This window comes from Nannospalax galili, unplaced genomic scaffold (assembly GCF_000622305.1).
Source record: "Nannospalax galili isolate Female #2095 unplaced genomic scaffold, S.galili_v1.0 scaffold146, whole genome shotgun sequence".
In the NCBI taxonomy this organism is placed as follows: domain Eukaryota; kingdom Metazoa; phylum Chordata; class Mammalia; order Rodentia; family Spalacidae; genus Nannospalax; species Nannospalax galili.
Window position 1 is genome coordinate 414,966 of NW_008357929.1, and position 11,165 is coordinate 426,130.

At 41.8% G+C, this 11,165-nt stretch overlaps 1 protein-coding gene across 1 annotated transcript in view; it reads left to right on the top strand.

The window, feature by feature from the left end:
* The first annotated feature begins 372 nt into the window (after positions 1–372).
* Positions 373–11,165, top strand: part of Cdrt4 (CMT1A duplicated region transcript 4) — a 33,180-nt gene continuing 22,387 nt past the window's right edge. Inside the window, exon 1 of the mRNA XM_008855960.1 lies at positions 373–430. Within this exon, the coding sequence (XP_008854182.1) occupies positions 373–430 (58 nt within the window). The remainder of the gene's footprint in view (positions 431–11,165) is intronic.

Sequence of the window (11,165 nt, forward strand, 5' to 3'; positions counted from 1 at the left end):
TCACACACGCTCACTTAGTTAGCTCTTTTTTATATAGCTCAGGGAGGATATGGCCCACAGTGGGCTGGGCCCTCCCATATCAGTCAACAATCAAGACCATTTCCCACAGGCATGCCAACAGCACAATTTGATCTGGGAAATACCTCAGCTGAGACTACCTCAGATGACTCTAGACTGTGTCAAGGTGACAGCTGAAGCTAACTAGGACAAGAAGTAAAGCTGAATATTAAAACTAATTTCCCTTATTTCCAAGTTTTTGCTTCACCCTGTGACCCTGCTAACATTGCTCGCATACCTAAGTTGCAGATTATTTCCGGGAGGAATCTAATGAGACTTCTTGACCCAGTTTTGCTCATTAAATCATTGTAGACTATGGCTTCAGAGACGCTTGAAGAGAAACAGATCTCAGACGGGATGAGTGACGTCAAAGGTGTGAGTGGGGTGGGAGACCGCAATAGACACAACTGGTACTTACTCACGTGAATGTGTATTGTATTCATGAATGCACATGTATGTGGCTCATACACATTCATGCCAAGGACTATGTAAATGTCCTGCTGTGTGTGTCTAAGTGCCTACATAAACCTCTGTGGCTTCACATGGGCACAGATGCCTCAGAGTTTCCTGGGCTCTGCGATAAGCTCCAGTATTCTTTAGGTAAGCAGAAGGTATAACTAATACTCTTGCCACTTCAAAAATGAAGTGGATGGTTGAGATGAATAATGTGTGGATGACAGCTGTAGTGAAAAGTCCGTAAGCACATCTGACCTATTGTTCTAAAGATCTTCCTTGATTTCCCACTCAGTAGCTCATTTTTGATGGGAGGAACTTTGCCACTAATTTGTCAAGCCTGATCATTGGATCACATTGTGTTATCATTGTGGTAGGTGCCCCAGCCTGAATATTAACTATGATGACAATAGCCTAACTAAGAGGCTTTTAGCACATGGCTATACCCTGTGTTCAGGACCTCATGTGACTATCTCATTAAATCTATGAGAATCCAAGGATGAGTCCCTCTTACTGCCTCTGTCTTAAAGGTAAGTATCCTGAGGCTTATGACTTTTAAGTACCTTGTTCCTGATCAAACAGTCATGTTCCTGGGCTTTCTAGAACTCATGCTGTTAATTTTACACTATGCTTTATTCAAAATGAATTGCTTAATATGCAGTATTATTACAATGGGAACAGTGGTGAATTCTTGTCAGCTGCCCTTTGGAGCAGCAAGGAGAGGCCTGGCTATCAAAGGTCTAGCCTTTGCCAGGAAGAGGACACCCACATGACACTCTGGAAGGGCCTGTTCCTGGATTCTAAAAGTATTTGATACATCCTTCCACCATGCCAAGGAGACACATTAAAATCTTTGTTGTTTAGTTGGATCTCTGACTCAATAGAAATTCATTTTGTCAGAACTTCAAGATTTCCTGGCATGTTACCCACACATATTTTCTATGTGGCCAGCAGTTATATTGTGTTGTATACTGTCCTAGTTTGTTTCTTCATTGCTGTGAAAAAATACTCCGACCAATACCAACTTGGGGAGGACAGGGTTTATTTGCCTTACATCTCCCAGGTCGCACGCAGTTCATCAGGGAGCCCAAGGTAGGAGCTCAGGGCAGGAACCTGGAGGCAGGAGCTGGAGCACAGGCCATGGAGGAACGCTGCTTACAGGCTTGCTCCCTTGGCCCCTGCTCAGCCTGCTTTCTTATGCAACACAGGCCCACCTGCCCAGGGGTGGCACCACCCACAGTGGGCTGGGCCCTCCCACATCACTCATCAAGAAGATGCCCTTCAGACATGGCCACAGGCCAGTCCAATAGAGGCAATTCCCCGATTGAGGCTCCCTCAACCCAGGTGTGTCAAGTTGACACTAAAGCTATCCAGCACATATACTGTTTGTATTTATTCAGGCCTAGAAAGATCCCTTATGGAAGTAATAATTTTAGCTTTCTCCTCATTTTGAAATGACCTCTTTCCTGGTCTCTAGGGAATAGAATACTGCTCTTTTCACTTTGAATTGGAGGCCCCAGTTTCCTGCACCTTCTACTGTCCATTCTCCCCAGAATTATCTACTTTATTACACTCTACCTTTGCCACTTTATGTTCCTTATTCTAAACTTCCCAGGCACCTAGTGAAATGAGCTGTGCCAAGGATTTCCAAGAGCTTAGCAAGGCGAGGAAGGAAGATTAGAAGGAGGTAAGCAAGCCTGGACTCAGGCTTTGATCACAGCTCATCCTAGTGATAGATAGCCTGTGGGCTAGGAGCCCATTGGATTTCGAAGACATTATGTTCAAACCTTAATAAGGAGAGAGAGAGAGAGAGAGAGAGAGAGAGAGAGAGAGAGAGAGAGAGAGGAAGAAGGAGGAGGAGGAAGAGGAAGAGGAAGAGGAAGAGGAGGAGAAGGAGAGAGAAGAGATACCAACCAACACATAGTGCGATAGGTAACCTGAAGAGATGGAGTACATACATATAAAATACTTGGGAGTAAAGGGCTGAGCTGGCTGCCTTCAAAAAGAATCACTAGGATGATTCTTTGTATCTACAAAGAGATATGAAAGCAGAGAGTGTAGGTTTCATGAATTTATAAACATCGAGAGGGAATAAAGCGCAGGCACATGGGAAAAGGCCACTAACAACATACAAAGTTACCCAAGTGATGCATTTAGTAGTGCTGAGAATCAGCCAATGTTCACAGGTGTGGAGGGCACAGACCTCTCATTGGACCAGACAGGAATGGAAGTGGAGGCTTGGAAGAAGAGCAAAGTAGGGCTCCAGATAAAATTTGGTGCGCATGAACCATTTCATATTAGATAGGGTTTCATTTTACCTTTCAATGAAACCCAGATCCTGGTGTTTGAATTTCTGCTCTTTATTGTAATGTGCCAGGCCCTTCACTTGAGGCACCTCATTCAGTTTTCACAATAATCCTATAAGGAAGTAGGTGTACCATTCATGTTTCCCAGATGTGGAGAGTGTAAGGCTCAGGGGGAAGGGGAGTGTGTAAGTGATTTTTTCACTGTCTTAGCTTTTTCATCACAGTGACAGAACACCTGACAAACAACTTAAGAGGAAGATTTATTTTGGCTCGTGGCTTCAGAGTGTCCCTGGTCACTTGGCTATGTGTTTCTGGGGCCCATTTTGAGACAGAACATGATGGTTATGTGAGTGTGACCTCTTTCCTGATCTCTTCAGGAAAGCTGCTTCATGGCAGACAGGAAGCAGAGAAAAGGGAGAAATAATGGGTGAGATAGGGTCCCAAGGAATGTCCCCGTGACCTCTGTCCCCTGACAAGGCTCTATTTCCTACTTTCCACCAATAATGCCACTGTACTATGAACTCATTGAAAATTTATCCATGGATTAGGTCAGAACTCTCCTGAACTAATCATCTTTTAAAACGCCATCCCAGGGCCTGGAGATATAGTTTAGTGGTTAAGACCACTGGCTGCTCTTGCAGAGGACCCTGGTACAGTTCCCAGCATCCACACAGAGGTTCATAACCACCTGTTCCTCCAATGCCAGGGGTTCCAACACCTTATTCTGGCCTCTGTAGGCATCAGGTATGCGCATGGTGAAATTATATGCATTCAGGCAAACATGCATACACATAAACAAAATTTAAAGAAGAGAAAAGAAACACGACCCAGAGGTGTGCTTCACTAATCTCTTAGGTGCTTCTTAACCTAATCAAGTTCAGAAAGCTAACCCATTCCATCAACAAGTGAAGCTGCCTAGGGTCTGTTCTTGAATCCTTTTCTTTACTAGGTAAAGAATTAGGAGACAAGAAGTTTGCAATCACAGCACACAGCCGAGTTTTATTGATGCATAAACAACACTCCATACAGTAGAGACAGACTCCCCACATGGTAAGCGGGTCCAGAGCTAGAGAGAGCACTGTCTACCACTCTGAAGAGTCTGGGCTTTTATATTTTATAGGGTAGGAGGTGGGACAGGACTAGGCTCCCTCTTCCCCCTTTGGAGTGGACAGGGCAGGATGCATGTTGTTGGTCGGTTTTTTCATATGAAAGCAGGAATCTGATTGGGTAGAACAAGGACAAGAAATTTGAAATGTCCACAAGCTCCTCCCCCACCTGTGGGGGTGGAGGTGGGGAAAGCCCAAAGCCCACCAAAAGGGCCAACTTTGGACAAGTACCCTGAAGCAGACCATCTTGGATACAAGTGAAAGTAACTGGAACACAGCTGAGTCTAGTCCAGGCTTCCTCTCCTGCCTGGGGCCTCCCCCTCTGACTATCTGCCTAATTCAGAACTACCTCCCTCCTATTCTTCACAAGGAGCTGTGCTAAGATTTTAACCTAGGCCTTCTCATTAGCTGATTTTTGTTTTTCTTTGTTGTCATATTTTTAGGGTAATAGTCCATCTTTCTTTTCTTTATTTTGTTCTTTTCAGATTGGATTTTGCCCAGGCTAGCTTGGAACTCACTATATGACCTAAGCTAGCCTTAAATTTACAGTAATCTACCTGCCTCAGCCTCCCAAATGTCGAGATTACAAGTATACTCTGCCACACCCAGCTAGTTCTACCTTTTAAATCTGAGTGTAATAGAGGCTATAGTCAAGTCAGCCAACCCACGTTTCTCACTGTGTGAAGCATCACTGAACAGCTGTGTGAACATTGGATTCTTGGAGAGGTCAGAGAAGGTTCCTTGTTATAACTGCTTTCATGAAACTTACCTTCTAGTCTAAAAAATATAAAGGAATGAGTAAGCCATAGAAATGTCAGGCAGGGTTAGTGATGGACAGAGAATTAAAACAGAAGTGACAGTCACTGGTGGTTATGTTAGTAGTGAGGAAAGGTTTTACTGAGGAGATATTATCTAGTCTAAATCCTGACTTATAAGAAGGAACAACCCATATGAAGCTCAGGGACAAGGGAAGTGCAGGCTGGAGGGCACTAGTGTGGAATTGGGGGTAGAGCAAAGGTAGAAGCAAGAGACCAGTTTATAGGTTTAGCTAATGATGTCTTGGACTGGAAAGTTGATAAGTTAAATAATAGTTGGATATGGGGGTAGGATATTAGACTGAATGTGCTTAGTAAAAAAAAAAATACAAAAGGATCAAAGACAACATTTAGACTTTGAATTGAGCCAGTCGGTGGTGCAGATCTTTAATCCTAGCTACTCAGAAGGATCTCAAATTCAAGGTTGCCTTGGACTACAGATTGTGTTTAAGACCTGGTCAACTTAGTGAGACCGTTTCTTAAAACAAAAAGCAAAAAGTGCTAGAGTTATAGCTTCGTGATATAGTGTTTGCCTAGTGTATATGAAGCCCTAGGTTTAATCCCCAAGGATTAGAGGGGACATTTTAGAGATTATAGCCAAGAGTTTGTTAGAGCCATAAAAGATCTGAGGTCTTATTAGAGATGAAGATATAGACATGGCACTAGAGTTTAGTGAGATATAGAGTCAAGTAACGGTTGGTGCCACCTTGGGGATACATGGGAGATGTAAAGGAGGAAGGCTTCAGAATAACCAGTGGAGACTGAGGGGGAGGTTACTGAGTGGTGTGGGAGGAAATAGGGTCTCTATGGTATCCTGAAAGCTAAGTATGAAAATGTTTCAAAAATGTAGACTGGTCAGCTATAGCAATGACCACTACATTTTAGAAGGTAAGATGAGAGAGGCCTGGGTTTTAGGTGGAAAGGTATTCTTTGACAATAGGTCTGCCTCATTCAATATTGTGGAAAGGAGGCAGAATGGTTGGGAGCACATGGTGGTGAGTGTAGGAATTACAGAGAGAGCTGAGAGAGTTCTTGGATGAGAGATTCTTGGATTGTTCTCAAAGAAGAAAAGACAGTAGCTGAGAGAGACTAGGGGAAGGAGGTGAGAGGAGTTTGAAATCACTGCTTGGGAAATGGGAACCTGAAGGGAGTTGTGAAGGGGAAGTCTTGGGTTAATTAGCAGTGGGAATGCCCTTGAGATAAAGGAACAAAAACATGGAATAATAAAGTTCTGTGGCTAGACTGCATGGGTGCACACCCTGCAGTCATTTAGTAGCTGTTTGTCCTTGGACACACTGCTCCATAGACCCTACATGCTTCGTTCAGTTTCTTTATCTATGAAATGAAGATAGAGGTTTGTCAGGATTAAATTAGTTAACATAGATATTTAGAGTGTGCCTGCTTCATGGTCTAGCATAGCCATGTCACGTACTAACATTGTGTATGAGACCTGAGCACAGCCATATTTATCTCCCAAGGTCTTAAGTGGTTGAAGTGGGGGCATCCTGAAAAACCAACTTTTGATTAGCTGCTGTTGGGATTTTGTCATGCAAATGTGGGGCCACAAGACAGGGAGAGAGGGTCAGGTGATGTTTAGTTACTTTCTTGTTACTGTGACAAAATGCCTGATAAAAGAAACTTAACAGGAAAGGTTTATTTTGGCTCCTGGTTTAAGAATGGATGCCACCCAACACAGCTGGGAGGGCATGGTGGCAGGAGCAGGAGATAGCTGGTCTCATTGCATCTGCAATCAGGAAGCAGAGAGATGAATATGGGTGCTCAGTTTACTTTCTACTTTCTATTTGGTTCAGGACCCCATTCCATGGCGTGGTGAGGCCCACATTTAGGCTGGGTCTTCTCTCCCTAGTAAAACCTTTTTAGAAATACCCTCAGGCATACATAGAGGTATGTTTCTGTGTTGATTCTAAATCCAATCAAATTATCAAGTTGATAATGAAGATAAATGATAAGTTGCCAAGAATTATAAGAGACCATGGAATTTAAACAGGATAGAGCAGGAAGAGAGGCCACTGGGGGGGCGGGGCAGGGAGAGATTAAGATTGCCAGAGTATGAACTGCTTTTGAAAGGTGAGCTGGAGGATGGAGGATGATGGGACTGGGCTGGCCACACATGGTTGTTGGAGATGAGTGGGTCCAGGGATGCTGAGGATAAAGGTTTGTATCATGAAAAGACCTGCTGATACTGACAGCTAATGGTTTAAAGGAAGCCCATGAGCTAGGAGCTAAAGTTGTGATGAAGTTGCAGAGGACAGGCAGGTCTCAGAAGCTGTCAACTCTGAGGTGAATGAAAAGGTTGGTATAGTTTTCTGGCATGGACTTCAGAGAAACAAGGAAGGAAAAAGGCTTAAGAGTTAAGAAAAGAGGTCAAGGGTCTGCCTTTATGCTCAGAAACTTATGAAGTTCAGGGAAAAACAGCCTGGGCTTCTTGAAAGGTCTCTTGGGACTCTGTTGTGGGGCCACAAGACAGGGCACGTTCTTTGCTCTTGTCTGACAAAGTACTCTTGGCAGAACTTCTTGTAAATGGAGGTGGGGGAGTAGAGGATAAAATGTGTCTTAATTTTTGAATCCTGTGCTTTTTGATCCCTGATGATTTGCTTAGTACAGTGTGACACATGTTGGCTATAATGGGGTCATTTCTGCCTGCCTCTTGGAAAGATCAGGAAAGCTTTCTGTATGTGATTGAGCCATGCTGTGGGTTTTAGAGAACATGCAGCTTCTTACAAGTGAGGAGAAAAGAGCTCTCAGCTAACTGCCAGAGAGTGCTGAGTTCTGGCCTCCCTCTGGCCTCCTTCTGGCAGAGGGCCTGAGAATGCAGGGGGGCTGCCTGAGAGCCCCCAGATCCTGCCTCCATGTGGTAGTGAGCTTCACTTAATTGTGCCATACTCATCCCTCTACCTGGGATTTAATGAGACCCTTCCCAAGGCCCCAGGGCAGATCTGGCTTTGGTAGGCTAAAGTTGAGATCCTAGCAGACAGCCTGAGAGGGTGGGTTTCAACCTCCATCAGTATAGCAGCTCTGATCTCTGCAGACTGCCAGAGAGTACCAAGTTCTGGCCTCCCTCGCATGGTAAAGGAAGCCTGAGTGTACCTGACTGGAACCTGAATTGGGCTTCTGTGGGTACTCCTGAATAGCTGGTCTGAAGCCATCAGTTCCCTCCAAATTAAACCTGAGAGAACTTGAACCCTGTACCAACCAGCTTTACATACCAATAAAGAAAGGATCTAGGCATCCTGATAATACAAACAGAAGCATACTTCAATTTAACTCTCATATCAGAAACATAAACAACAAAAGAAATTCACATGTCAAAATCACAACGAAAGAATAAGAAAATGGAAAGCCAAAACACTATGCCCCCACCAAACTCCACCAGTCCTATAGAAGAGTTCTACAAGGAGAACCCCCTAGAGATAACCCAGGACACTGAATTTAAAAGAACAATCATAAACATGATCAAGGAATTCAATGAATTTAAAGAACACATGAACAAACAAAGACCCAAAAGAAGATAGGGATAAACATCTGAATGAATTCACAAAAGAGATATAAACATTGAAGAAAACTCAGGTGGAAACGAAGAAGGAAGTGCAAAACTCAGTAAGCCAACTTGAAACAAGGGAAAGCCTCACTGCTAGAATGAATGAAATGGAAAACAATCAACACTGGAGGATAAAGTTGAAGAATTGGACGACTCAAGCAAAGATTTTGGAAAATTTTTTTTAAAAACACAGGAATGGAATATGCAAGAGATCTGGGACACCATGAAAAACAGGAATGGAATATGCAAGAGATGTGGGACACCATGAAAAGACCAAATCTACGGAGGATCTTTTGTACAGAGGAAGAAGAATTTCAGGTTAGTGGTATTGACCAGATCTTAAACAGGATTGTAGAAGAGAATTTCCCAAAATTGAGGAAAGACATCCTCATACAAATACAGGAAGCACATAGAACACCAAATAGACAGGATCAGAAAAGAAACTCCCCATGACATAGCATAGTAAAAACACTAAGTGTACAGAACAAAGAGAGAATACTGAAAGCAGCAAAAGAAAAACAAGTCACATACAAAGGAAAGTCCATCAGAATTACAGCTGACTTATCAATGTAAACTATGAAAGCTAGAAGAGCCTGGACCAAGGTATTTCCAGTTCTACATGACAATAGATGCCATCCCAGAATGCTGAACACAAATGTCTATTATAGTTGAGGGGGAAAGAAAATCTTCTATGACACAAATAGCCTGAAAGAATACATGTCCACAAAACCAACCCTTCAAAGAGTACTTGAAGCAATATAGAGAACAGAGAGAGAGAAACAACTATACCCCAGGGGCAACAAAAGAAAATAAATAAAGGTATAATCAAGGAAACACAAAATTACATAGAGAACACAAACAGCAATCAAAATGATGGCAACCAATACACATCTTTTAATAATAACCTTAATTATCAGTGGATTGAACTCCCCAATCAAAAGACACAGGCTAAGTGAATGGATTAAGAAACAGAATCCATCTCTTTGCTATCTGCAAGAAACCCATCTCACCTTCAAGGACAGGCACTACCTTAAGGTAAAAGGATGGAAAAGAATATTCCAAGCAAATAGTACTAAGAAACAAGTGGGGATTGCAATTCTAACATCTGAAAAAATAGACTTCAAAGTAATACTAATCAGAAGCGATAAGGAGGGTCATTTCATTCTGATCAAAGGAACAGTTAACCAAGAAGATATTACAATCCTTACCATACATGCACCAAACTCTGGTGCACCCAAATTCATAAAAACGACACTACAGGACTTTAAGACACAGATTAATCCCTACTCAGTAATAGTAGGGGACTTCAGTACCCCACTGTCTCCATTAGACAGATCAACTGGACAAAGAATAAACAGAGAGACATCTGAATTAAATGATACCATGCATCTAATGGACCTAATAGACATCTTTCAAATATTCTACCCAAGCACCAAAGAATACAATTTCTACTAAGCACCCTATGGGACTTTTTAAAAAATTGATCATATACTGGGCTACAAAACAAACCTCAATGAATACAAAAAAATTGAAATAATTCCATGTACTCTATCAGACCACAATGCAATAAAGCTCAAAATCAACACTGGACAAAGCCCTAGTCACTACACTAACTCATGGCGATTGAACAACATATTCTTAAACAATGAGTGGGTCAAAGGAGAAATTAAGAGAGAAATAAAAGAATTCCTGGAAATCAACAAAAAGGACAAAACAACACAACACAACTGCTGGGACACTTTAAAAGCAGTCCTAAGAGGGAAGTTTATGCCTCTAACTGCCTACATTAAAAAATTAGAAAGAGCCCAAATAAATGACCTAACGCTGCAACTCAAGATGCTGGAAAGGCAAGAACAAATGAAACCCAAACCCAGCAGAAGAGAAGAAATAATAAAAATCAGAGCAGAAATTAATGAAATAAAAACAAAGAAAACAATACAAAGAATCAATGAATCTAAGAGCTGGTTCCTTGAAAAGCTAAACAAGATAGGCAGACCCTTAGCCCAGTTAACTAAAAGAAATAAAAAGCAAATCCAAAACAACAAAATCAGAGATGAAAGGAGAAACATCACAACAGACACACAAAAGATCCAGACCATTATCAGGGAATATTTAAAAAACTTACGCGCTACAAAATTTGAAAATCTAAAAGAAATGGATGGATATCTAAAATCATGGGAACTGCCAAAGTTAAACCAAAAAGAGATCAACAGTTTAAACAGACCCATATCATATAAGGAAATTGAAATGGTAATACAAAGCCTCCCACAACTAAAAAAAGCCGAAGCCCAGATGGATTTACAGCAGAATTCTACCAGACATTTAGAGACGACCTCCAACCAATACTACTTAAATTATTCAAAATGATAGAAACAGAGGGAGAACTCCTACATTCCTTCTATGAAGCCAGCATCACTGTAATACCCAAACTGGATAAAGACACAACAAAAAAGAAAACTATAGGCCCATATCCTTAATAAAGATAGATGCAAAAATTCTCAACAAAATACTTGCAAACTGCATACAGATATACATCAAAAATATGTGATCAAGTAGGCTTTATCCCAGAGATGCAGGGATGGTTCAATATATGCAAGTCAATAAACGTCATTAGTCATATAAATGGACTCAAAGACAAAAACCATATTGTCATCTCAATAGATGCAGAAAAGGTTTTTGACAAAATTCAGCGTGCATTTATATTCAAAGTCCTAGAGGAAATGGGACTGGAGGAAACATACCTCAACATAATTAAAGCTATATACAACAAACTCACAGCCAACATTATTCTAAACAGTGAAAAACTGGAAGCATTCCCATTGAAATCAGGAACCAGATAAGGCTGTCCACTGTCTCCACTTCTCTTTAA